This window comes from Mchenga conophoros, linkage group LG13 (genome assembly GCF_057382185.1).
Source record: "Mchenga conophoros isolate Kocher_MC1m ecotype Shallow Benthic linkage group LG13, M_conophoros_male_GT1.1, whole genome shotgun sequence".
In the NCBI taxonomy this organism is placed as follows: Eukaryota; Metazoa; Chordata; class Actinopteri; order Cichliformes; family Cichlidae; genus Mchenga; species Mchenga conophoros.
The window spans coordinates 20,651,358-20,679,319 of record NC_140538.1 but is presented as its reverse complement, the minus strand read 5'-3'; the positions used below and the strand labels follow the sequence as shown (position 1 = coordinate 20,679,319).

General features: G+C 39.4%; 1 protein-coding gene across 2 annotated transcripts; it reads right to left on the bottom strand.

Moving 5' to 3' along the window:
• Window positions 1–134: 134 nt before the first annotated feature.
• On the bottom strand, window positions 135–27,752 carry psme4a (proteasome activator subunit 4a). Of its 2 annotated transcripts, XM_085297131.1 has the most exons (48): window positions 27,052–27,752; window positions 25,786–25,926; window positions 25,481–25,597; window positions 24,259–24,315; window positions 22,877–22,921; window positions 19,531–19,680; window positions 17,131–17,194; window positions 16,952–17,026; window positions 16,539–16,661; window positions 16,323–16,415; window positions 14,577–14,842; window positions 14,255–14,441; window positions 14,088–14,177; window positions 13,918–13,982; window positions 13,456–13,606; window positions 12,250–12,348; window positions 12,105–12,174; window positions 11,900–11,967; window positions 11,574–11,789; window positions 10,421–10,578; window positions 10,207–10,302; window positions 9,995–10,050; window positions 9,820–9,876; window positions 9,651–9,706; window positions 9,379–9,477; window positions 9,191–9,253; window positions 9,015–9,110; window positions 8,747–8,878; window positions 8,450–8,659; window positions 6,535–6,671; window positions 6,280–6,333; window positions 6,063–6,192; window positions 5,862–5,943; window positions 5,613–5,766; window positions 5,396–5,465; window positions 5,171–5,296; window positions 4,935–5,087; window positions 4,604–4,708; window positions 4,426–4,517; window positions 4,204–4,335; window positions 3,883–4,091; window positions 3,698–3,783; window positions 3,454–3,582; window positions 3,001–3,156; window positions 1,808–1,970; window positions 1,573–1,706; window positions 1,351–1,491; window positions 135–1,240 (listed from the first exon to the last, which is right to left on the bottom strand). In XM_085297131.1, the coding sequence occupies exons 1-47, from the start codon at window positions 27,246–27,248 to the stop codon at window positions 1,357–1,359; spliced, it is 5,544 nt and encodes a 1,847-aa protein (XP_085153257.1). In that variant the 5' UTR covers window positions 27,249–27,752; the 3' UTR covers window positions 135–1,240; window positions 1,351–1,356. The 2 variants fall into 2 exon arrangements, with proteins under 2 accessions (XP_085153257.1, XP_085153258.1); XM_085297132.1 differs by lacking the exon at window positions 24,259–24,315 and having other exon boundaries at window positions 27,052–27,751.
• Window positions 27,753–27,962: the final 210 nt, after the last annotated feature.

Here is a 27,962-nt window from a genome sequence, read left to right as displayed (position 1 = left end):
GTTCTAAAAATATCAACACTGAAGCTAATGCTGCACACTTTGATTTTTTTTTTTTTTTTTTTTTAATTTTGGTCCAGTATCTGATATAATATCCCAATAAAAATGTGACAAAAAAGAAAACGCTCATATGCAGATTTTTGTTAAAAACATTTTTTCATTTTATTGTCTTTAATTAAGCAAACAGTATATCTAAAAAAAAAAAAAAAAAAGCAAGGAGAAAAAAGAAAAAAAAAACAGAAGGGAAAGAAAACTCACTGCAGTTTTGGCACTACTCTAGTTAGTGAGGTACTAAAGGCTTCAATGCTGATTTTAAGTCATCAGGGGAAACCATACTGCAAACCAAAGTCATTACTTTATGTTAAAAAGTAAATAGTACCTGTGATAAAAAGGAAAGGGTTATAATTATAGACAGGCAGTTTTTCTTTTTCGTGCACAGAGACACGTCAAAGAGTGATCTCACTGTGCTCCAATCCACACAGCACAGCAGCGGGGAGTTTGTGCTCTCCCTATCTTTGCAGGAGTAGTTGACAACAGGCTCCGCTGCCCACAGCTCAGCCATCTACTTAATTTCAGATATACTCTCTATGAAAAGAAAAAATACAATAATGAAAACGTAGCACTTCAAAAAAAAAAAAAAAAAAAAAAAAAGGTAAATAAATAAATGTTTGTGCATATTTGCTATACCATGATATACACATACACGATGCATATAACCACATATAGATCAAACAACCACACAAACATTGTGTGTTGCAAGTTGTAAGTCTAAACTAAAGAGACCATTGTTCAGTTCTCTCTGGCTTGCACCAAACACTTCACTGCTGGAAGATAGAGTATGTCCTACACTGGACAATGTGTTGGCTCAGAGCTGATACTTGGGATATAATCCTGAGAAATGTGTGGGACACCGGCTGATGTCTTCAAGCATCCATCAACCTTCACACACACACACGCGCGCACACATACGTGGACATGCACGCAAACCACAAAAGAAAAAGAAAAAAAATCTGTACAGTAATGTTACAAACTGCAGGCCATTCATCCCTGCTATGATGGATCCTTAAATATTAAGTATAGTAGAAATGCAAATGAGCTAAATACATAAATACACAACATTTTAATCCTTCTGAGTGCCACTCTTCATCTGATGCTGCTGGGATGTTGTGTATTATCTCAGTCAATCACTCAGGTCCTCTCCCCAATGTAGGCTGATGTCTGCACAGACTGGAGCTGTTCCAAACTGTTTCCAATGAAACACAAAAAAAGATTAAATGTAAAAAGTTAGTTAAAATGAAGACAATACAGTCAGGGACAGTAATGACTTGGCAACAGTGTAAAATAATTCTTTACCAGGTTTTAGGCATAATAACAGGGAGAGACCAGCAGGTCAGTGAGGACGAGCAGCTGGTCATCTGTGAACTGCTGCTTATGCTGCTGCCAGTTGTCGTGGTGTGTCCGTCGGAAGTTTGACAGGGTTTTCTTTACAGTCATCTAAAAGGAGACGCCACAGAAGTGATGGTTAGCTTTTGGATATGCCATAATAAATGGCGATTAATCGCTGACCACACATACTTCAATGGGTTGTGTGTCATTGAGGTGAGCACTCAGGTCCATCAGCAGCTGGGGCATCCAGGTGGGGACGTCATATGGGCTAGAAAGAATGCAAGCGCTCAACCCGAGAACACCAGCATGGCGGCGCACCAGGTCTGCAAACACACAAGAGTAGCAATTCCATTCAAATTCAAATGACACTGAAAAAAACCCACACAATCTTTGGTTGGTAGGTAACTCTTAGCAAGTTCCTTACCAGCCGATGGGATGGTGTCCACTATAGAGCCAAGATCTCTCTTCCTCTTCTTAGGCAAGCGAGTCTTGCAGAGAGCCTCAAAATGTGCCTGCATTGGGGCATCCATGGACAGGAAATTGCACTGAAGGAAGCCACTGAGTGTAGTGGCGGCCATTTCTCTTACCTAGAAAACAAAGGCCGAAAATGAGATGGACATAACACCAATTACAAGACACAAAACAATCCAACTGAGGTAACAGATTAAAAAGCTGACGTTTGCTCATAGGTAATGGGTTAGGATTGCATCTGGTAACTGGCCACCGACTGATGCATTTAAAAGGCTTAAGACTCATCATCCAATTATGATAATGCCTGGACCCCTGTGTGTTAATCATTACTGGTGCTCCCAGAGGCATGTGACTCCATCAAAGAATGAATGCTTTTTAAGAATTTCATATTCAAACAACACTGGTTCAAATTCATATTTCCACCCAAAACGATGTTGGCACAGCATAAGTACATTTATGTACTGACACATGAGCTCTGGCACCTCGATGACTACTGTACGGTACCAGGCATGCCATAGCTGCAGTATCGGGGTCAGAAGCAGGGTGGCCCATTAGGAAATACACCGGCTACCTGGACTTAAACAGCCAGCTGGGGACTCAGTGCTTTTCTATAATGGGAGCCAAATGCTTCGTAGCATGTTGTTTTAGCTCTATTCTCAATGGAGTTCTCAGTCTTAGACCGGTGTTTTTCAGTGGACAGGCATCTTTAAATACAACAAGACAAACGTATTGCATCACTAAGGCCGATAAATTAGGCTCAGGGGACTTTAAGTGGCCAAACAAAAATTCCATCCCCCACTTCTTCTTTGTCTCTACTCCATCCTTCTCCCTTTCACTCTCGTTCAATCCGAAACGTTATCTCCATAGCAACAGATTACTGCAGCCTGTGGTTTCCATGGCAACAGCTAAAGGACTGGAAGGGGGAAGAGGGTAGAGAGCCACGAGGAGCGCGCTGAATCACTACAGTGAAGCTGAAAGACAGTGCGAGTGCCTGCTAGCATAAACAAGCACATAGTGGCCAGTTGCTTGGCGAGTGTTACATAATCCGAGAGTCACATGTTTCTTTATCTTCAAGCTAGGTTCCAAGCTCCTGCTCATGCCACTCCAGGTACATGTTTCTGCATTCATCTTTACATTTCAAGTTACCTCAAGCTGCTCGTCCTCCAGCAGCTTTATCACCAGCGCCCGCACATCATTCACTGCCTTCTGGTCACTCATGAATGTGAACAGGTTGTAAAAAACCATTATCTGGAGGTATGTGAGCACTGTGTAGCGAGCGTGCCAGGAGCTGCTGCCAGCAATCTGTAACACACAGCAACAGAGCCAGCCTCACATCAGCAACATACTTCAGGTGTACACAATAAGCATGTTTGTCTTTGCAATCCTTTTATTGGAACAATGATGAATACAGTATACCAGGCATGGACAGATAAAGGATTACATAATGTCAAAGAAATTTAAGTATAATCAGATGCCTTTGATTCTTTTGTCTTTCCCACTGAACCTTTCTTTTATGATCAGTGATAATCAGTGAAAACCCCAGTGTTATGTGATGCAGGTAAAAAGCTGAGCGACAGCCACATCGGCCAGGTGACCTACCTCCTGTAGGACACTGAGGACCATGGGGATTTGCTCTGTGTAGAGGAGTCCCTGAGACATCAGAGACAGGCAGGTCTTTGCATCCCTCTTTAATTCATCATAACTGTCATCATTTTCAACCGGCGCAATCTGAAACACGACAGCAACGGGTTAAATGTTATAGTGTATACAACACAACAAAAAGAAAACTTGAAGGTGGTAGTGACGAAGGTAGCTAAGCTAAGACTGAATGTGAGTATTTCACCTTGAAGAGCAGGGGAAGCAGCTGCAGTTGTTCTGAAACAGCAGTGGAGAAGGAGCGACCAGCACTCGCAATCAGCCACTTTAGCACTGCAGAAATTCACAGGACGAATCATTTCATAAATGCCACAGTCGAGTGTGTCTCACAAAGAAACTGATTTGGTTAGTGACAACAGATCAACCACCCACCTGTTTTGAGTAACTTGATTGCTTGAGTCCTCTCATCCTGCACTCCCACCTCATTCTCCTCAATCACGTGGTTCTGGATTTCCTCATCGCCCTCATTTAAAGGTTTCAGCTGCAACAGAATTCTCTCCGTGAAGTCCGAGATGCGTGGGGAGGTGGTGGGCTGAGTGTATGGCAAGTTGACATCAATCATGAAGATATACGTGAGCACGCTGGAAGGATAGAAAAGTAGAGAGGGAGGATGAAAGAAAAACGATATACAAACGAATTTATAATAACTTGATGACACATTTAAGCTTAATCTGGGTGCGAAAAGCGTCTCACCTGCCAATGCGCTCGCGTACATTCTTGTAAACCTGGGTGAGCTTGGGCTCCAGGTATTGCAGCAACCTGTGGAGTAGCTCAGGTACCCTCCACTCCTGCTGAGCTAGACCACCCTGGAGCACGTATAGACGACTGAAAAGAAAAACCATTACAAGTGTCAGATTGTTAAGTCCCACCGACAACGGCATCAGCATCTCCTCAAAGATGTAACTTTTTACTCACCAGGCATCGACAAAAGAGCCTCCCTCTCCATTGACTGGGGACTCCATTAGCATCTCAAACAACCAGTGAAGCTTGCGTGGATCTCTGCTCTCCTGTCAGCGTGAGAAACAACAATCACTTGGATGGTACGATGACTGACGGAGGTGGAAGGATAGAAAATAATGAACACAAGGCTTACACAGGCTGTAGCGATGCATGTACCCCAGTCTGCATACGTTTCTACTGTGATGTTTGACAGGGCAGTGCGGAGCAATGGGCACAACAGCTCCCAAAGGCTCTCGACCTGTTGAAGAAATGGAATGACCAAGGACAATGTTAACACAGTATAACTAACCTAAACAACCACAATAAGAGTGGTGATGGTGCGATCACTTAAATGGCCTCCACACGTAGTTTAATGCCAATAACAAAAAAATCTCCACATGTGGATTTCCCCAAAGTTATAGCTTGATAAATACAGAAAGTCTGTAGACCTGAATGATGAGGATCATCTTGTTTTGGAGCTGTACCTTTGAGAAGCTCCAGTGCTTGCTGCCTCTGATCAGTCCAGAGATGATCTCCGCAACACAACGCTGCTTGCTCTCGTGGGAGTCTGCCACTAGACGTTCCATATGTGGCCGAAACAGAGGCAAAAAGTCATCGGAAAAATTACGGAACAATCCCTAGGCGAAAAAGAGAAGGCAAATTAGTTGCATTTATTCACTTCAGCTGTTTTTTCCCCTTGGTTTTGAATCTACTACCTCACCTTAAACAAGCAGAATCTGCGTGGGCTGAACTTGTCTTTGCCCTTACGGTCTTCAAGTGAGAGAAACTCAATGAACTGGTTAATGAACACTGGGTCTGAGAAATGGTCAAAGATGATCTGTTCCCACTGTCAAGAAGAGCGGAAAAGAAAAGTTTTGCACTTGCAGTTACCATGATTTCACACCACTGTGTGTGTTATATTTTTCCCAGGCTTGTTTGTATGCACCTCTGTCATTTCCTCTCTGGCCAGGTTTTGCGTGGGCTGCTCCTCCTGTGGCGCATACATCATCAGGTTTCTGGAGAACAATTACAAAGTTAGAAAAGAAGAAGTGTGGAAGAGAATCTCTTGCTAAAGCAGCAGATAGCAAAAGAAATGAATGAATGAAAGCTAAAGAGTCACATAAGGAAAACACAAAGAAATGCAGGCATTATAAAATCATAACCTTGGCCAGCAGTAGTATCCCCAATGGGTTTTCTCCACAAACACACACTGATCCCAGTCCACCTGTGTGCGTGGAAGGGTACTGCTGTTATACTGAAGCCACTGGTTGTCTGTGCGATCCCCTGCTACAGTGCCACTAAGCTGTTTCAAGCCACCTATCAAAGATAAAATCCAGATTTTGAGATGACCTTTAGAAACAGTAAGAATACACAAAAACAGTAGTGGGGGATAAACAAAAACATATGCTTACAGAGCTCCAAGGGGCTCACAGGGACTTTCTTATGCGCCCTCTTTATTTGTTTCATGATGCCAGCCACAGCTGATATCGCCACCTAAAGGACAAAATGTGACACTTCAAGCAAACTCCTTATAGCAATGGCTGTACTACATCTATATGCTGCTGGGAAAAGAAAAGAAATCACAGCTCTGTTCCTACGCGTGTATGCCGCACCTTACGGACATAGAGAGATTCATGGTTGAGGCTTTTCACAAAGAACAAAACAGCAGCTGGAGGGAGTTGGTGGTCATCTCTCAGTAGCAAAGAAAGGAAGCCTATTGCAATGTGTTCAAACTTCCAAGGTCTGGAATGAGAAACAAAACTACAGTGAGAGGCTGTCATAAGTAAACACTGGCACAAATATATGGTATGTGCATTAAAAAAAACCCACGAGTTCCCGTTGCTGAGAGAGTCCAGAAGATCGCCAATGAGCTGCTTGTATCTCCTACAAAAATGTAGAATGTAATTATTTACATGCATTTTGTTGTCAAACCTATGATGCTTACAGTAAGGGTGAATGCAGATTAAAACAGCATTTTAATAGAAAGGTTACACCAGTGTTCAGAAGTTTATGTTGCTGCTCACGTGTTCAACTGCAAGGATGTTGATATGGTCATCTTCATCTTTTTGTTGATGTAAAACTTACCCGACAGACTCTGAGTTCTTGAGCTCCTGTCTCTTTAGACCTTGTGCTACTTCTTCCTCAGAGGGAACATCTTCCTTAGGTAAAGGATTCCCAGTAGTCATAATCTGTTTAGCCACATCACAGCACTCACCGGGGATCTAACAGCATGGAAAAGGATAAAACACAATTTATATATAATTATAAAAATATTTTGTCCGAACGTGTAAAGGACACGTTTACGGATTACTCCCCATAAGGAGGGAGTAATCCGTAAACTCAGACTAACATCAGATAAAAGCTCTTGTCTTTGGTATGCATAATGACTGTGTTGGAGTCAGCCTCATAATGACGACAAACAGTAAGTAATTAATTATTATCACAATTGTTTTACCAGACAAGCTTTTAAATTTAAGTGAGACCTTTGTAAGGTCAGTGTAGTTCAAAACTCCTCCAATGCATGGACAAATTCAACATGTGCGTTTATTTCAGAGTTTTGCCTTCTGATCTGATCTTGGATGAGTGACGAAACGATTCTCCCGCAAAACGCTACGTCCAGATGAACAGAATCAACTTTTGGAGACCTTCTGATCTAGTTCAATTAGACCTCATCATGAAACTTTCAGTGTCTTTTACTGTTTGTTAAATTAAAACTTCTAATTCCTTCGACTACCAAACCATGTTAAAGTTATTGTGTCATTAAAAAGGGCTTAAAGTGCAGCTTCTGATGGGGTTGAACCAGTAACTGTTGAGGAATTACATGGGATTGAACAATTCAGTTAAAAGTTTTATGAAAAGTTCTGAGGCTATGACTGGCATCTGCATTGGAAAATTGTTGCTGTGAACCCAAAACGTATAGCCAAATTCAAGTGCACCATGCTACATTAAATACAAAACAAATTCACCAGATACATAAGTGGGAACCAGTACACGTAAAAAGACTCAGATGACCACAGATCATCATTGTTTTTGATGTCTGCCAGATTATTCCCATGATAAAGAAAATTCTTGTCAGGATATACAGTCCAAGAATCCAGACTTCATTAGAGCAAATTGAAAGGTTCTTTCTTCTCACATGGAGCAATCAGTCTCAAGAACACAAAGGGCAGATTAGATAGATTAGAAACAGCTTAAAAAGGCTAGACCAGCTCTGGAACAGCATTCTTTGAAAAGAGAAACCTAAGCTCAACCGGAACTATAATAACAAGACTGTATTGAGAAGACTTGGAATAGCTCATCATGGGAAGGGCACGATATGTATAACTTCCAATTAATAATTATGTGAAAAAAGACAGAAACAGACTTGAGATATATACATTGTGCTTAGATTCAGCCAAATGGAGCAAAGTTGATTGGACAGTGCCTTACAGTGCAAATAGATCCAAAGCATGCTGCAAAAGCAACTTAGGACTTTTAAAGGTAAGGACGTGGCATGTTCTGTAACATTCGAGTCAGTCACCTGATCTCAGCGCAACTGAAGTGCATTTCACATGCTGCACTGAAAATGAAGTGAAAGGCCTGGCAAAGCATAAAAAGGAAGAAGAGCCTCTTTTTTTAGTGGGGCCCTTGTGTCACATATCAGGAAGTCACTGCCCACGAAGATTCTTGACAAAAATGTAAAAATGTCATCAGTATGTTAATTTGCCCAATTAAGTTTGAGCTCTGAAAATATGAAAGTGTGTTTAAAATGGATGGAATTCCTCAATGGTTTGGTCAGTTTTCCAACTAAAAGCTAAGAGTCAGCACTTTAAGCCTATGTTAATCATATAACTCTAACCTTTTGCATTTTTTCCCAAACATAAATATAACACATTTTTGTAAAAGATCTGATCTGTGTTCAAGATGGGAACTTTTGAGCTATTGTGCTTTTACCACTATATGAAGGCAAATACCTCATTTCATGATTCACTTTTGAAAGCATTCTTAACACTCAACTCACAGAGAAGTCAATGCCGATGGTCTCATACTGCCGATGGATTTTGTCTGCAAGATCGTCAAAGAGCCGCACAATTGAGGGCTTCTCCAGAGACATGGCTGAGCTGAGGCCAGACCGTACGATGGCAGGCCACGTCAGAGCAATACACTCCCAATCATGCAGATTGGCCAGGCACACGCCGCTGTGATTCCCCAGAAGACAGTACAAGGCACCCTGGAGAAATACAGATACAGTATTAAAATAAATCTACAAATATAAATAACTGTTCAAGAATTTTTAGTGCAAAGCTGACTGCCATACTTTGAATTGCTGCTGAGTAACAGCGCTGTTGTCTGGGTTGAGAAACTCGAGGACATGGGGGATGAGGTCTCTGCAGCAGAAATTGTAGGTTCCCAGTGCAGTGAACAACACATTCTGAGCTTTGCTGCGTACCTGGAAGGCAACAAGTCTCAATTATTAATCATTTACAAAACACTACTCAAATCTTAGTAAGCTAGTAAATCACACTGGCAATGTATTAACAAAATGTAAACTATGCTTTTCCTGAAGGGTGCCGTGCAGAACTCACTTGACTGTAGGTGCTTGTGGAAAGCCTCAACAGATCTCTCATCAGTTCCTGGTGAATGCTCCTGTACTGACATCCTTCCACCGTCAGCTTTCGCAGCTGATAAGGACAAAATCAAAGTCAGAAATGCAAAAACGCCAAAGCTAACCTACAATGCCGTTACTCTATGAATGACTTACTTCATGCTGAAGCATGACCCTGTCTATTAAAAGAGCTCTGATGTGTTGCTTTCTGCCATGAAGCTGTAAATGCAAAGGGTGAGGTCACTACAGTCACTAGTGCATCTTCTGTAACTTTTGAAAATGTGCTTTTTTTTTATGACTTCTTCCAGGATAACAGCAGTACAAATATACAAGAGCAGTCTTACTCTGTTCTCCATTGATTTCTTCACAAGGTTGAAACTCTTCCAGCGGGAGTCAAACTCGTGCTTGTGAGAACCTTTGAAGTGTAAAAGGTCGCTGATAATCTAAAACGTCACAGACAAAAATACTGATTTGTGTTCGGCGAGACAGGAACCATGATAGTCGATGCCCACACATTATCCCACACCTAACAACTCAGACATGCTGCACTGTGGCTTTCCAAACAGATATAATGCAAGTATTTTCTATTTTGGCTGTTACTTTACTGGCTGCCCACCTTGATGATGGAGAAAAGAGACTTTGTGTCATCCTCTGAGTGCTCCAGGATATATTCTGCAGGAAGACAAAACAGAAGTCTGATGGCGGAACAGTGAAGTTATGGATGTCGCTGTAGAATAAAGAGGGATCACAAGCCTACGAGGGGGTATAAGTGGGTGAAAACGTACGTAGCAGCTGTTTCATCACACTACAGATAGCATCTCTGTAGTTCTCTCTGGACTTATCTGTGGGTCGAGATAATAATACAGTGTAAGTTTATATTTCAACAAACCCTTTAATTTATATCTAATGTGAGAAGAAAAAAAACTTCTTCCGATAGGTCTTAAGAAGAGATTAACACACCATACTCCATTCCTGTATAGAGGGTGGTCTCATCTAGATTCACCATGCTATGAACCCTGGGAGAAAAAAAACAAAAACAAAAAAACAGAACTGTTTAACATTTAAAATTAAGCAGATAAAGTGAGGATTTCTCTGATCCCTGTATCCCCTGTATTTTATTGACTATCACTGATGTGTTTATCTGGTTTTCTTGATCATATCAAAGCAATTACAGCTCAGGGATAGGCTCTCCTTTCAGTGGAGGCATCAGACCCCCGGCTCCTAGGAGACAGTGCTGAACAATGGTGAGGCTCTGTAGGACATCATCTCTGAAAGTACAAATTAACAAACACAAATCTATCACAAACAGAATCCACCAAAATAAACAAAAAAAAAAAAAAATGCAGTTTACAGCTAGTGACCTCTGGCAGCAGAGCAGTTCCTTACCTGCTCATGTCCTGTTCGCCTTCTGCAAATCTCTTAAGGCGCTGAAGTTCAGGCTGAAGAATAAGGTCCAGTAAATAAAACGCTAACGAGATCTCCTCAACACTGGGTACATGCCACTGGATTTCCAAATTCCACAAGTCCCCAGGTCGACCCCAGTCCTGCACGACATTAACATCAAACAAGTTATTATTTAATCTAACAAAAACCCACCCTATGGCCCTGCGGTGCTTTATCAAGAAAATTCTGCTGCAGATACAAATATTGATGACATTTAAGTTACGTAAGGTTAACATGCATCAGCGGGGGAATGATGAACATGAAAAAGTCAAAATATCGAATTTAATATTTGCTCTATATGTGATGATGGTCATGTGAGATTGGTATACCTGTAAAGGAGGACATAAGGTACATAGAGACATATATACATACACTACCATCATTATATTAAGAAAGATAAATCACAGGAATTTCATATTTTCTATTCTGGTTTGGGCCATGTGTAGCTACAACAACTTAAGGTGCTATTTGCAAATGCAACTTTGGTCTAAAGACAAAAAAAATTAATTTTTCAAGGAAAAAAAAACTTTAATTTACATACATTAAATCTTCTTTTATTTCTTGGATGTTCACTACTAATAGTTAAAAAAAACAAAAAAAAAAAAACCAACATCTAATCATTCTTTAGAAGACTGACTGACCCAAAAACTGATATCCCTAATTGTGTGTTTAGTGGATAAACAGAAAAGCTGACATCAGTATGTGATTTCTTTATTACTGGTTAAAACAGATGCACACAGCACATTTCACTTGACAACTGCTCTTAACTTGGTAACCACATAAGAGTCATTTTATTTCCTCTATGGTCCAAGACACTAATCCAGCCAAACGATCTACTACCCCTGCCTCTACAGAGGAAGAGACTTAATAGGATCAAAGGACTAAACAAAGTAGTAGACAATTAATCAAACCAGGTCATTGCTTCACTAAGACTTATCTGGTTAAAGGACAAATGTCTCTAATTGCTAGTGCCTGATTTTGACCTTGACTCAATGGTTGAGTATAGTAGTAGTCTTTGAAGCCAGTTTCTGACAGTAAATGCACTTGACAAAAAGACTAATGTGTATTATATATAAAGCATATTTGGTATTTGTACCTTAATGGGTAGGTAGTCACCAGTTGGTTGATGGAAACCTCCTGGCACACTGCAGTACTCTGTGGGGTAGATGAGGGCTGTTGAGCGAAGAATGTGGTGCAGCAGGTTGCAAGCCAGAGTGTAGCCCTGTTTACACTTGAGGTGGAGTGTCAACTGCAAAATCTGAACCAGCTCAGAGCGATAGGGCAGGATCTTATCGCCATCCACACGAGACACCTGCAGGTGCAAACAGCAAGAAGGTAAAATAAATGTTAAGGCAAAGAATTATTTAAGTAAGGAATTGGCAAACAGATAAGTTAACTGGAATTATAAAGAAGTCAATTCACCTCAGAGAGCAGCTGGAGATTCCACAGAAATTCCTTGTCAAGCTCCTCTTCATTCAACACTTCCTCATCTGTTCAAAAAAAAAAAAAAGGGGGGGGGGGGGGGGGGTGCATCAGGTAAATAATATCAATTCAGGGAGGGAAAACCAGATTCAGGTATTTGGAAATATCAACTACATATGGCTATTCCTGTGTGAGCATTACTTACTGACAGCAATTTGATTTATTGCATTGCAGCAGTGTGGTACAAACACCTTGAGTGACTCTGCAGGGTGACACTGAAAACAGAAGCAGAATGAAAATGAAACATAAATTAAGGAGCTCCACGAGGAGTTTGAGTGAATGATATTTACCTTAGCTGCAGCTCTACACATGTCAGCAACCATTCTGCCGGCTACACGAGTCTCAAAGATGTTCGTGGTTGCAAAGTTGAACACCTTTTCTAGAGCCACCTATTAAAACAAAGTGACAAATGTGTTCATATGTATAAATACTGTAAAAACACGTAACATATTTTCATTAATAATAAAAGATACCAAAACAGTCAATTAGAAGCAGAGATGCACCAATAGTGAATTTCTGGGGCAGATATCAATGTTCTAAACAACAATGCCTCCATTAGCTGAATGATGATTTTTTTTTCTTCCCCTCACCTTTGAGGAAAATGAAAGTAACGAAACTTAAAGCCATAATTAAACCGTCTTTGAAGATTCAGCCCTGAGCAAAGCTTCAAAGATTTGCTATTGCCCACTAACATCAGTCACTGTCATTGTTTAATAGCAAGAATCAGTTAATAAGTCAGATATCAGCCACCTCTCAGATGATGTCTAGGGTGTAGTTAACTATAACATATGACAGCTGGCCCTCAGCTTACCTTCTAAGGAGCATAAAAAGAAGCCCCTGGATAAAAATGTGTTGGTTTAAAGCAAGACAAACTTGCATTGCTATATTTTGTTATATACTTAGATATTTCCAAATAACATGCCAGGTACATTTAAGTGGGCCAAACTGACAAAATAAGGCTGCTTAATTCATTCATTCAGATCCTCGTCACTATGTCATCCTTCCCATCCAGATGTTGTTGTACGTGGTAAGCTTGTAAATGCTTCACAATAAAAGCTCAATTAAAAACTAAGAAAAACAAAACAAACAAAGGATGCCTCTGAACTCAAATCAGAGAAGGTATTTAATTTGAAATAATTATAGGATGGGCTGAGTATAATGCATCAACTTTAATAGGAGATATAGGGGCATCTTTCTTCCAGAAATTTGATCAATCATAGTTTTAAATCAAATATAAATATGCTTTTAAAACAAATACTTGTTGCCTTCTTGCAGTTGAGGTAAACGCAAACCTCAATTCACTATAAATGACTGAATTCTTATTCACCAAACAATGCCCCAAAATCCATTATCCAACTTGACAATGACCCAAAACATGCTCTCAGACATCTCACACTCACGTCATTATTTAGAAAGCATTTTGTTCAATATTAGACTTTTCTATAGTACTGTTTATGTACAAGTAACAGCATGAAAAGACGAGACTGAGTCTTAACCTTGAAGATGTCCAGGGAGCACTGTGTGAGGATGGTGCTAAAGGTTGAAGACAGTCCGAGCTCTACCAGGCTCTCCAGATGAGTCATTTTCTCAGTTTCTGTTTCCTCTCGGGTCTGTTCCAGAGTGCTGCTGTCTATCAGGGCAAAGCATCTATGCAGGGGAAAATGAGAAAAAAGAAAAAAAATGTTTAAATAGATACTGAATATAGAAAATACTCCTGGTGTATATAGATAAATCAGTTATAAAGAGTAAGTATATCTAGTTATTTGTTAAGAAAAGAGGAAAATAATTTTTCTAATTTGTTACCACACTCATTTTAACTTCCTCTGCCATGATATGAAACTAAATTTTGACTACAAGAATACCGAATGGGAACTATGACCCAACAATGGAGAATTGTACTGCTGCTGAACAGTTTCTCTCCTTTAATGTAGACAGTTTTGTATTAATGTTGCACATACCGGTCCATGAACTGAAGCACAAAGTCTTCGAATTCAGCTGAGGCTGAGCACAACTCTCTCTCCACCTTAAAGGTGCCAAAAAAAAGGAACAGAAGTCATACGTAAGGATGATGTAACACTTTTGATTTAAATGCAGAAAGATGGAGAAAAAAAACAAAACAGAAATTCACCTCTGTCAAGTCTGTTCGTTCATGCAGGGCAGACGAACAGTCCACCAAAGGCACAAGAGTCACAAACGTAGCAATAAACTGGAATGTGATCTGTAGGAACACGAATGAAGTTTGTGTCAGTTTTAGGAAGTTCAGCAATAACAGAGATGAACATCAGTGGTGCCCACCATGCACTTGCTGAAGTCATTTGGGTCGACGCCAGGCAGAGCCCTCATGAGCAGGGGTAGCATGTGAGTGGGCCCCTCAGGAAAGCGCTGCCCACCTGACACTAGGCTCCGTGCCACACCAATCATGCAGCTCAAAGTAGCAGTCAGCTGGTGGGGCTCTGTTAGAGTCTCTAAAGCAGGGTATGTTCTGTGGCAAAGCGAGGGAACAATCAGTCTTTTGTTTTCATCACAAAATGTAGTCTATTTTTATTTAATAGATTACTCTGAAGCACAATCAGGGCCAAATTTTCGTTTTGGATTCTCTACTTCAGTACAAACTTACTTCTCTAGCACAGGGGGGATGACCAACTCGGGCCTCATTAACGCTAAGTTCTGCAGGGCCTGGGCTGCATCGAGACTGCCCGTCTTGCTAAACATGGCCAGCAGAACTGGCTGCATCATACTCTCCACAAAGTCTGTGATATCCTCCTCTGTCAGCTTGTGACTGTCTGGTATTGGTGTAAGCCATGTGGGCTTTTTATAGCGCTCTCGGTGAAGCCGCCGAACCACGCTGGCTGGGAGACGTTGGAGCAGTTTCATGAGCTTCATCTGCGCATGCAAACAGAGGGGGAGAAAGATAGATGCATGACAAAGAGATGACACTGGGGGGCTTCCATGTACTCTGGACAAATTGAAAGGTAGAAGGTGCTGTTAGAAGATGACATCATGAACATACCAGCTGAGGATTTATTGATCATGATAGCTTTTTGGCTCACAGCAATGCTGCCATTATGATTTTTCCATCTTATATGTTATATACAATATAATACTAAAACACTTTTATATGTTTGTACATGAGCTCAGGTCCATAAAAATCAGAAGAGTATAAGTGAAATTTCACAAAAACAACAACAACAACAAAGTACAGTCATGTGATTGTCAAACTTTTCAACTCTCGGTCTCCCATCCCACCAGATCGTCAGCTGATTCACGCTGCTACTCTTTTTTTAGTTGATTGCAAAACAGTGTTTACGTGTAATAAAACAACATCTCACATCTATGCAATCAGCACCCTTAAATACACATACTCATGCCCTAAACAAAACAAAGGTTTGTGTACCAGGACATGTTGCTACCTGCCGTGATTAAAGACAGGATCCTCAAAACAGAAAGGCATGTGACCCGGGTGCCAGTGACCTTTAATAGTATCACAGCTATCTCATTCACGTGTCCTGCTGTTATTTCTGAACTAGAGTCTGACATAATCCATAAAAAGATTCAGGGGGCTTCCTGGAAAAAGATATGCAACTATTCCCCCTGTCCCTGTTAATTTGACGCTGGAATTATAGTTGGACCAAGCTGGATGAGTGATGTAATCACACTCACTGAAGGAAATCAAAACAACATGACTCAAGATTTCTTTTGATTTAGTATGATAGATGTTATACAACAGCTTTAACTCACTTATTAAGACAAGAAGTTAAAGAATGTCTTAATTTGTTTTTAACCATCAACAGTTCAACACACTTTCAGACTGTCTGTATTGAAAATGTGGATTTTTTCTTATCCTGCATTACCATCAATGGTAAAATAATACAAAAAGTATGGAGTTTGCAGACTCTGAATTGAACTAGTAATTTAAGTTAGTGTGTGGCAGAATGTAAACACAAAAGTTCTGCAAGCTTAGGTCGTTTACTGGGACAGATTTCTGTATTTAGTGGTCCATGTGTGCCACCAGGTAGTTTGTAGTAACAAGGTTTCAGTTATAAAAACATGGTGTCGTGTATTTGCATGTACCAATCTGAGCCGAGCAAAATGTTGTGGGGTTATTTTTTGTTGCTATTTATACTAAACTAAGCTGAACTAAGTTCTAACGAAGGAGAGTTTCTCAATTTGAGAGCACAACTCTTAATATTTCATTACTAAAAGGTTTTTAACTGTAGCAGTAGTTTATTTATATATATAAAATATATTATATATTTTTATATTCTCCATTTACAAGCTAGTTTGAGCCGTTGATATAATGAGCTAGTCTACATTTATGGTTTGTTTAGTTCCAGTCATCCAAAAGTACGAAGAAATGACTCACCAACCACCGGCCATGATTTGACGGGTGAAAGAAGGATGTAATACTGTTGAAAAGGCCACTGAGCTGAGCTTGAGCTTGCTTGCTGGGTCCTCCCTGAAATTGGTACAGTGAATATCACTGAGAATATCACATATGCCTAATTGCAAACTGTACAGTAAATGCAGTAAATTATATGGTATATTGTAACATAATATGATTTATGGTCTACAAACTAACCAGGAGGGCTGACACCCAAAGCACCACATGGCTGATGTCGTAGGCATTGGTGACGTATCGTGGTACAATCATCTGACTGGTCCCAACAGGAAGATTCAAGCTCCTCAAAATTCTTGTGAAAATCTGCAATGTGACAAACAAAATTAGCAGGGATATTGTTTGTGTGTTTACCTGGATATTGACAAGTTCTTTGAATGTTTATCTGTGACAGATACTGGTATCACTTCGGGGAAATACGCAAACATGATGCAAGAAGGAAAGCAAGCTCAACAAAGAAACCTGATAGTTTGTTTGCTTGATAACCAGCAATAGACATGACATACAAACCCAGAGAACATAGGAGCATGTGCCAAAATCCTCAAAAACAAGCAAGTGCTAAGTTGTGTAATGTGCAGTGGGAAGGAGCAACAAACCTTAGGAATATAAGGGTCCCAGTCAATGTAGCCAATGTTGTCATTGGCCAAGCGGGCAAAGAGATTAACCAGATGCTGCAAAGACGTATGACGACATGTTAAATAAGAAAGGTTAAAAAAAAAAAAAAAAAAAATGTTGTACATATGGAAAAAAAAAAATTATACATTCATCCACTTACAACTTCCCAGCTCGGAAGATTTTGCACAGATACCCATAAGCTGACCAACTCGTCGAACCACAACCTGTCAGAAAAGCAAAATCAGGAAATAAATCTTTCAAGTTCATAACACACGTGTGACATTTAACCGACCAATGAAAGTATGCTTCAGGCAGAGGGAGAGGAGCACTGGTTAAACATGATGTGAATCCCTTACTATAAGCAGAAAACAATGTAGGGTAGTGTTTTATCTTCTAACTCTATAATCTTGAATTATTTATAACTGTCCTACAAAGAGCTTTGTAATTTGGTGAGCATTAATAATTTAAAACTCATTTCCATGTTTGGGTCAGTCAATCTACTGCACAGCTGTTCAAATTAAATTTGATTACAGGTTTAAAAATATACATTTATGTCAATTCACAAATGTTGGAAACAGCAAAAGTAACATAACTCCCCATGGCAAAGACAGAATGAATTAACCATTTATTTACCGAAAATATTATTGTAGCAGTTAGAAGCACCCATGAGTTTGCACTTAGTAACTGCTCCTCTTTGAAGATGTCAGAGTTTAAGCACACAGCAAGTTTGAGATCTACCCCACCGTTTCAAATATTTTTAAGTCAAGAGGCTGTGAAGGCCAAAAGCTTTAATATGTGGCTCTGACAAGAGTTCCTGGTGGATTTTTAGGCCTTCTTTAGATCATTGTCCCTGTTGTATCAGACAGTTTTTCAGCTCTTGACCAACTGACATCTGAATTCAGAGGGAGCTAACTTAAGTGGACTCCGTTTTTCCTTTTATGAAACCCAGCACCACAAATCTGTGTACTCCTAGTGCTGGAGTACTCCTAGTGCTCCCAAGCCCGGATAAATGATGAGGATTGCACCAGGAAGGGCGTCTGGTGTAAAATCTTTGCCAAATTAAACATGTGGATCATCATCCTTTTATCTGTGGCTGTCACACAAACCTCAGGAGATCACTCCCACCACTAGTTACAATATTACAGTCACTTTCTGCTGATCTATTTGCAGTCCTACTTTGTCTCTCTGATTAGCAAATGAGCAATTTAATCCTCAGTTTTCCAGGTCTTCTTTTGACTTACATAGTTTATGTTAACCAACATTTCTTCATTTAAAGGAGTCCACTGTTTTAATTAAGACAAAACAAGGCTTTACAAGTAAAAGGGCACTAAAGAATACTGCCGAACCAAACAGCGTTTAATGCTGTGTATAAGGGGCAATAATGCAGTAAAAGCTACTCAGTACCCATGAAACAGAAGGTTGACATCTTGATGGTGTTATAGCTGGTGTATGCAAAAACAAAGTTTTACTTCTTTGCTAAAGCTAAAGCTTTAGTAAAGCTCATTAGCGTTATTATCTTGCTTCAGGCTGCCCAAACTTATGCTGTGCATGAATGATAAATTTTCCTAATATAAATTAAAACATTAATTTAATAGTATGTTCAAGGATATTTTATTGCCCTGGTAGAAGTGCAGCACGCTTTAGACGAACAGATGGCATCTCCTCAGCACTCTTAAACATTGTTAATTAAAAGTCAGGATAATAGTCAGTAATGGTTACTGCTGGTGAAAAATCTTTACACTTCTTTAATTAAACTGGATTCTGATTTCACTGAAACATTTTAAAGGTTTGCCTAACTGAAACTACTCTTTAACATGTTTTTCTTCATTTGCATCTATAATGTGCGCTTTTATCGTATTAATTTTTGTTTTTGTACACATATGCTTAAAAAAAAGTTCTAAATCTCAATGAGATTTATCATTTATTATAATAATAATAAAAATAATGTGCAAGGACAGGACATGGCTAATATAGTAATGAACTGAAAAAAAAATCCTTTTTAAACAAGCATTAAAAATACAGAGTATTAAAAAAGAGTCGATATGTCTCACTGCAGTTGGTTAGGATAGAAAAAAAACTGTGCCTCTGTTCTCTTTTATAGCACTTGTTTCTATGTCTCACTATGGGAAACGCCCCTTGCATATCACAGTCACTTATTCCATTATGCCTGCCAGTTCTGAGTGGCAGTCATGACATCTGTATCGGGACCCTCTACTTTTGCAGAAGGCTGACTCTGTCTTTCCATTCATCTCTTCTTTATTCAGAAGAAAAGCTTTTTTCCTCCCCTCACATACAAAGGCTGATTCTTCATAAAGTCAAGCAGCTAAAGTTGAAAGAAGAGTGCAAATCTTTCCTTATCAACACAAGGACTGCCAGCGTAACTGGTGACGTTTTTTAAATTGAATTACGTAACACAATCTGCCACTGGAACACATGACTGTGTAGGCCTGTGTAGACATACTGCTAAATATCATAGCTCATTTTTGATTACTTTCTCTTTGATGTCGCATCAAACTTTGAATAGCAGTGTACATGTAAGAGAATAAAAGAGGTTTCATACTTGAAGCCCCTGTGATGCAGATCTGGAGGCAGAGTTGTTGGTAGAAAGAGCTCAAAGTAGCTGATTGCTCGTTGCATGGTGACATCAAAGGGACAAAGGAGTGGTCTCCACTCATCCAGCATCTCCTGAGTAGCCGCCTCTGAAAAGTACCTGCACAAAGGTAGAGAGAGAAACAAAATCAGAGTTTTGCTTTTTTTATTTTTTTATTTTATTATTATTATATACACATGGTGACAATACCACCAACATTTACATGATTGCTCATAAAAATACACTACCATCCACTTTATTGGAGAAATGTTTAATATGTAATCCAAAAACACAACAAGTTCAACTAGAACCAACAAACTTTTACATTTTCAGTTTTCGGCCAGTCACAGTTGTACCTAATAAAATGGCCAGTCACTGTATATGAACAGATGAAACATCTCAACCTTCAAAGGAGCTTAAAGTGTGGTTCAAAGATGGACAACCTGAACGTGTACATCAGGTTTGGAGACTGACAACTTCTAAGGAGTACTTAAAACCAGCAATGAAACAAAGCCTGGGTCAGAATTACTTAAGACTAGACTAAGTAGGAACATGTTGTTGGTCTCAAAGGTACGGTTTTATCTTGGTTTAAATCCTATCTCTCAGAGAGGTCGTTCTCTGTTGCTATTGGGCAACACTCCTCGGCTTCTGCCCCTATTTATTGTGGTGTGCCTCAAGGGTCCGTGCTCGGTCCTGCTCTTTTCTCTTTGTACATGTTGCCCTTGGGATAATTTTTTAGTAAATACAACATCTCCTTTCACTGTTATGCCGATGATATCCAGATTTATTTACCTTTGAAATCCAATGAGACTGCTTCTTTGCAACCTCTGTTCAACTGTTTGCATGAAGTTAAAATTTGGTTATCACATCATTTTCTTACATTGAACGAGAATAAGACCGAAATCATAGTCTTTGGTAGTCACACTCCACTAGACCAGTTAGCTGATGCCCTAGGCCCTCTCGCTAGCCATCTTTCGTCCACTGTAAGAAACCTCGGAGTGTTCCTGGATGGCTCTTTTAAACTCGAGAAACAGGTGTCCACTGTGGTAAAAAACAGCTTTTACCAGTTGCGTCAGATTTCCAAAGAAAGCCGTTCCTTCCTTTAAAGGACCTTGAAAAGCTTATCCACGCATTTATTACATCCAGATTGGACTACTGTAACTCCCTCTACTCGGGCCTCCAACACTCCTCTCTTTGCCGGCTCCAGTTAATTCAAAATGCAGCTGCGCGTCTTTTAACAGGTACGAGAATTCATGAACACATAACTCCAATTTTAGCCAAATTACATTGGCTCCCTGTTAAATATCGTATAGATTTTAAAATTCCTTTGTTCACTTTTAATATTTTGAATAATTTAGCGCCCAGTTATCTTTCTGATTTACTCCATTCATACAATCCCAACAGAGCACTTAGATCGTCCAACCACAGGCTCCTAGCACAACCTAGGACTCGAATGAAGTCGAGAGGCGACCGGGCCTTTGCATCCGTGGCACCCAGACTCTGGAATAACCTCCCCGTTCATATTCGCACTGCCGAGTCTATCCAGTCTTTTAAATTACGTCTTAAAACTTATTTTTTTACTTTGGCTTTTGATTCTGTGTAGTTGGCTGTTTTAGCTTGTTGCGTTGTTACCTATTGTTTGTTGTCCTCTTTTATTGTTTGTTTTAACTGTCTCATGTTTTTATTGACTGTGAAGCACTATGGTCAACACTGTTGTTTTAATATGTGCTATATAAATAAATTTTGATTGATTGATTGATTGATTGATTGATAATAATAACCTTCAACACTGCTGATTCTACTTAAGCGAATTCAGATGCATCTATTATGAAATTATCAACATTATAAATAACAGTTTGCCTGATGCTGAATATGATTTCTTATTTCTAATTGCTGAATACATTTTATTACGTTGTAATGTAAGAAAAGAATTCTAATCTGTAGTAAGGTTCAGACATTTGCCTCTCATTCATTTTTGCTAATACAAATCCAGACAGGACAGGAGCAGATTGATGATAACCACACAAACACAGATACACAGGCTACTCTTGGGAACAGCGGAGAAGAGAATTAAACATTCATAGGTGTGGTCAAGTCACACGATTTGATACTGACAATGCACATTACAGCAACTTTAAGGAGTCATTTTTGCATGTAAGGGTGACCATTTATCACAAATTCTGCCTGAAATGGTCAAAGTATTCTCTGAATTATCGATCAGAAAATCAAATTTAAGAGTACAGGGGCCGAACTGGTAATTTGGGAAATCCAGGCAAACTCTTTGTTTTGTTTTCTGGGGGTTTTCTGTAGCAATACTGCCATTTGTAGAAGCACACAAAGTACTTTTCTTCATTAAAACAGAAAATATCACGTTGTAAAAATACTGCCAGGGAAAAAAAATCCTGCATTCAATATTTTTTTTTCTTTACATGAGAGCAATATGCTTACATGTGAAAAATAAATCAATATAAATTTTATTTCCTCATTATTCTAACTATTCAGAATACCATTAGAGTACCGAATAAGACTTTATATGGCTTCAGAGCAAAAGCATTCAACTGTGAACCATTATCTTCATTTGAGTATCTATTCGTTGACATCATCTGCCATGTTTGTGCTCACATTACAGACAAGTGACTCAAGTACACACAAGCAGCAGCTACTGAAATTCCAGTGTTAGAGCACAATGTCCCACAGATGGGAGATTACAAGTCATACACCTGGCACATTTTTAGCTATTAGGATAAATCCTACGGTTCCACAGGGGTCAAAGACCCGAGAGGATTTTCATGGTCTGTTTTGCGTTTATTTAAACTCTGCAGGTTATTTCAGGTCACCTAGCCATCTCTGTGATTTTGTATTCACTGGTGATCCTGGGGGAAAATAAATTAATAAAACAAAACCAAGTGTCCTTCCCTCTCCCTCAGTGCTGATCCACAGCGTCTCAGCAGCAAACCACAAATCATTCTCGCTTCTCACACTAAGAGGAAACTCTCACACAAGACAGAATTAGATAAGATAATAGGATTATCTGCCTAAGTGCAAACTTAAGGACGAATCCTAGTGCTCACCTAAGATACCTGCAAGTGTACTATTTTGGTGAACCTGAAGCTTTGCAATAATAAAATGACAACATAGAGCTTCTTTGCCCAACTTTTAAATAAAGGGTTAAGAAACGCAATATGCATATAAACAAGAGATTCTCTGACTGACACGCAGTTATTAAACCAAACATCTGCAGTACTATTAAACTCCTGAATCCAAAGACAAGGTAAAATGAGGACATTCATGAATTGATATATTAAGGTGTACTTACGGTCTGCAGCTTTTCACAAGTGTTTTCAACACGCTTTCCACAGAGCTGTAATGAAAAAAGGAGTGAAAAGTTTTTTATTAGGCTGTCAGTAAAAGACTGATGTTGGTTACAGTTAATCAGCTTTCACATCAGTGCAATCTCAGTTTAATTGCATGCACACAGAAACTTCTTGACACATCTGACTAACGTGCTGTGAAAAAGGAAAGTTTACAGGTCGGTGTATAGTGACAATACAAGCAGAGTAAATGTTACCTGTACTGTCTGAGCTTACTAACTGGGTTCAAGCCAAAATAAAGATGTACATGTTAATCTGTTTCTAACTGACACCACCATAACTCTTACATAACAGAGTTACAAATATGATACATTAGCGTAGTTTACGAATTTTCCACTAGTTTAAAAAATAATAATTAAAAACTCCTGACTTGATTACCTTTACATAAAGACTGAATGACAGAGAGTGATATAACCAGAGTTCTTAGGCTCCTTTCTACAATCCCATCTATTTACTGACATGCAAAGTCAAACCATGCCTGGTTGAAAAATACCACTCAACAGCTTGTTATCCGTCTTTGCATCACTCGAGTCTTTAGATAGCTGTAGCTGACAGATTTAATTCTTAATCGATAGCCGCATTTATGAGTGATGCTGTGCAAGCCAAACTGCAACCTACTGATCTACTGTTTACACTGTAAGCCCACAACACACCAGCTAAAAACCCCAAAATATGCAAATCCAACAGCAGAAAAATGTGAGTGAGCGCACTCTGTGGTAAGGACCACGCTATATAACCTACAAATACTAGAAAAAATGTTTATAGTTTTAAAAACAAAATTATAAGAACTTGGGCTCCTAAACGTCTAGACTCTTGAAAATGCTGCTCAGTAAACCAAGGACTTCAAAACAGGTTAGAGTGGGGATGTGTAACAAGAAAAACAACAAAAAGCTAGACAGCTTATGAGTTAATGAAACTAAAGTCAAGCATAAAACATAATGAATGCTTCACAATGTGTCATAAATACTGTAAACTGTACTACATCTTAATATGGTCATCAAAGTCTGATGCCATCATAACATAACATGAAAGATTAGAAGCATTTAAGAAAACATGTTAAATAAAAGAATCATCTATTAATATGAGCTAATGGTTGCTATCGGGAAGAGTAGAATGATACAAAAATTTGTTAGCTGCAGTGCGACAGTCTCCAATATGGGTGAAATGTTAACATTGATTAACTCCTGATTTTTTTTTTTCCTTCTCTCACAAGCTGCATATGGGGTGTCCAGTTTTTACTTTCACATGCAACATGGTGTCTCAAAGGATGAATTCAAAGTAAAAACAAAACAAAACAAAAAACACAAAGAGAAATGTTTATCCTTACCACCTCTGAACCAATTTTATCATTACGTGTTTAGAGGATGAACGAGGCCGTAGATAACTGAATGTAAAAGGAGACAAAGGCATAAAAAAAAACATTCAGCACACAAGAGTGCCTATTACTTGTGCAGCAACTTATACAACATATTATCTTTTGTGTGCATTAATATGGGCTGGACAAGGATTAGCTGACCAACCAAAGCAGCTTGCTTACATTGGCTCAATATGAAAGCATTTTGCTAGCAAAGTAGCAATGTTCCCATAGCACCCTAAAAGAGCACCTCGCACTGCTTGCTAAGAACTTCACAAGGAACGTCTTGCACAGGACAGACCAACATTGTAAAATCTCTAAAGTCATGCTAAACTGTAAAAATCATAGCGGCTATAGTTCCTGGTAAAAACAAACATTACGTGGTATAAAACATGACAAGCTTGTCACCTGAGGTATAACAAACCGAGTCTGTTTGAAAATAACCAGGCCATAATTTGAATTAAACAGCAACTATCACAAGGGATCCCTTTTAATTTGAATTGAGAAGAATAAATAAATGGATGTCAACACCAGGGAAACAGTCTACTGAAGTTATGAAATGAAAAAAGTAAAAATTTGACTTGTCGCGGAGCAAGCTTTTTTCTTTTTAAGACATCCTTCCATTTGACAATGTCACTGGCAGGCAGAGTGAAGAGTTGGCCAACTTAGAGAAAGATGAGAAATGAGTCATTTTAAAACAATAAATATGATAATGCACATTTCAGGACATTCTTTTTCTGAGACAGCGTTGCTGCGCACACAAAAACTGCAACAAAAAGTTGGCTAACAAATAGCAGGAGAGTTGGAGGGAATCAGACTTCCTCCAATCTCCACATAGCTGGTCAAGTGCTGTGTTAAAGAGGTTGTGAATAGGAAATAGTTGCTTTTTTTACAAAGAAGGATTAATAAAGATGATTGCATCACATATTTTAAAACAATGTAGAGGTGAAGGAGCTGTTCAGTGCAATTTGACTATCATATGTGCAGTTCAGACTAACCGTGAAATAAATGTTGCCTAAAGCACATTTTCTGCTGCTTTTAAAAAAAACATCCCACCTAATTTGTGAAATCTGACTCAACAGCTAAACCAAAAAGTATACCTCATTTCTAAGTTTAAGCACAGTTTTCATTTGTTTTTATTTCTTTGTTTTTTAATAACAACATTTGCAGGCTTAACTTAAAACCACAGGCATACTTGGGAAACCAGTTGAGGCCGAGATGCTCCGTCTTTGAGAAAAGAATCCTGTCGTATAGCTCATACAGCGGTCTCCATGGCAACTCAAGGTCCTCCCTTGACAGGAGTTCTCGTTTCCTGTTAAGATGAAGATGACATATGTATAGAAATTGAGAAACACGCAAAAGCTACCTGATCATGCAGTCTTCACCAGACAAATCATCACTGGTGAGCATACGGCATGTTTAAATGTAACTTCACTCTTGGAGAAACCAAAAACACATCTGTACAAGTTGTTGAGTAAACCAGACAGGAACCAATCTTACTTGAGGAGGTTAATAAGAAGCCGAGCAAGGCCCTGCATCATGCTGATCTCCAGTTTGGGTATCATCACTAGCTCGTAGAGCAACTTGATAAACAGCACATGGTCTTCTTTGCTGAATTTGCGCCCATACAGTCTCATGTACCTTAAGGAGAAGAGAATGTGGGAAAATGACTCCAGTTTCAGGACAGATAATAAGAGGTCAAAAGTGTTTACATGCATAAGACACAGGAATGTAATGAACTTGGTAATCAATATAATCAATATAATTTAAGAAAAGTCATATTTAAAATAAATACTACACTTGAATAAAGCTTGTAGACAATTTAAAATGAAAATGTTTTTTTTAATCAATCTTTAAGTGCAAAAATACTGGTAAACCGAATCTGGGTCAGCATAACAGTCAACTTTCCGTTTGCCTGATCCGGCAGTGAGTCACTCCTGAAAAGTGCAATGAGCCAGCTTTTGGGACTGAAATGGATTAAAGCAGGCCTGCAACCACGTACAACAACATCAAACAGCATAATGTAATCAACTATCCATACCGACAATATTTTTTTGCTGGTGAAATCTGGGGGTTAAATGTTAAATGTCATGTTTATGCACTGTACTGAGTTAAGCAAGACCATATATGTCCTCACCTGAAGAGCTTGGCACAAACATTCAACAGAAAGCCACGTGGACCACTGAAACATGATCTGAAACTATTATAATGCATATCAAAAGGTGGTTATGCACAAGGGCCGCCTTTGAGGCAGCTTGACAGGAAACCATAAAATTTAAATTTTGCGATATCTGGTGAGCCGTCATCTGACTCGCTGCTTCAAAATAAAAATGTCAGCTGCAGAACAGCAATTAAATGACCCACTACTGTGCCGCTCTGTCTGGGTCAGGTTGTGTATTTGACACTGGCCTGATTATGAAACCCGTAGCGTCCCTAATCAGATGCCCGACAGACTGTAGCTACCGGGCATTCAAAGCTGTGTAGCGTTTTATAAGTAATTAAGCACAGCAGGCCGTGAGGAAACGACCGTGTTTCGTAAAACACGCAAAACAAATCTAAGTTTTCGGTTTGACTGATCAGTGTGCGCACAGTTCCTACAAAACACTTCGGCGTATTATATAATAAACACACCGCATTTTACACTTTACGAGTTACAGTGGTAAAATATATGTTGTTTGCGTTACTTCTCAATAGGCTCAATGTTGCAAACATTACCAAGTGAGCAACAACTGTTACATTAGGACATTAGAGATTAGTGTTACTTACGTGGAAAGTTTCCTCGTCCAAAACAGGACACCGGGCCATATCTCTCGAAGCTGAACAGCTCGGCCCAAGTTTCCTTTTATCTTACTCAAAATATCATTGGATTCAGCGTCTAGCCTGTCCGCGTACGGCAGAAGTTTGTTGTATACGATGTCTTTTTGAGGAATAAAATCCAATGTGTCAGGCTGTGTCTTTTTCATTCTACGGGTTAAAACTAGCTAGCTTCACTAGCACTACTTTAACTTCGTTTCGATTTTCACTTCACGCTGTAATGCTACCCGGCTAATACAACGGCTAGTTAGCTACACTCTCCAATGAATAAGGTTATTATGGCCCGCACAGTGACTAAGTTATAACATTCACAAGTTGATGACACGGTAGCTAGCCATCTAGCTTAAGTTAAATTAGCTTCCTTTAGCCGAAAACATCATCAGCGTCATCTTATAAAGATATTAAGGCGGACGAATTGTACAACTTTGTTCAAAAATGCCTTGGCACTGGAAATTCTCTCTTTCGGCTAACGCACTCCTAAAGACCTGACAGCCAGCTAACGGTCTAGCTAAAGTTAGCGGCGTACTACAAAAGCACTGTCATATCCCATTGACTGTCAACGTCGACTGATTCATCCAACTACAGCAAAGGAGACTGCGGACGACACCCAGCTACCCGCTGCACAACACATGCGTCATATCCGCTACCTCAAAGGGAGAACTACGATTCCCAGCAATCCCCATTTCCGTTAGTTATTTTTATAAACTGTTAGCAAACAGGATGACTCGAAATCCACTTAAGACTTCTTGTCCTCTGATGTCTTCTATTGGTTCTTCGTTTCGCCATGAAGAACTTTCTTTTTACAGAACACTTTAGGCACAAGGCTGCAATGTGAAGTCCAACAAAAGCATTAATAAAAGTGA

What these genes read in the sequence shown, in the direction of transcription:
- psme4a (XM_085297131.1), bottom strand. Translation starts at nt 27,248, where the DNA reads ATGAAAAAGACACAGCCTGACACATTGGATTTTATTCCTCAAAAAGAC. An exon ending in TTTGGGTGTCAGCCCTCCTG is followed by an intron (nt 16,416 to 16,538) that starts GTTAGTTTGTAG and finishes TACCAATTTCAG; the next exon opens with GGAGGACCCAGCAAGCAAGC. An exon ending in CCACAAGCACCTACAGTCAA is followed by an intron (nt 8,879 to 9,014) that starts GTGAGTTCTGCA and finishes GTTGCCTTCCAG; the next exon opens with GTACGCAGCAAAGCTCAGAA.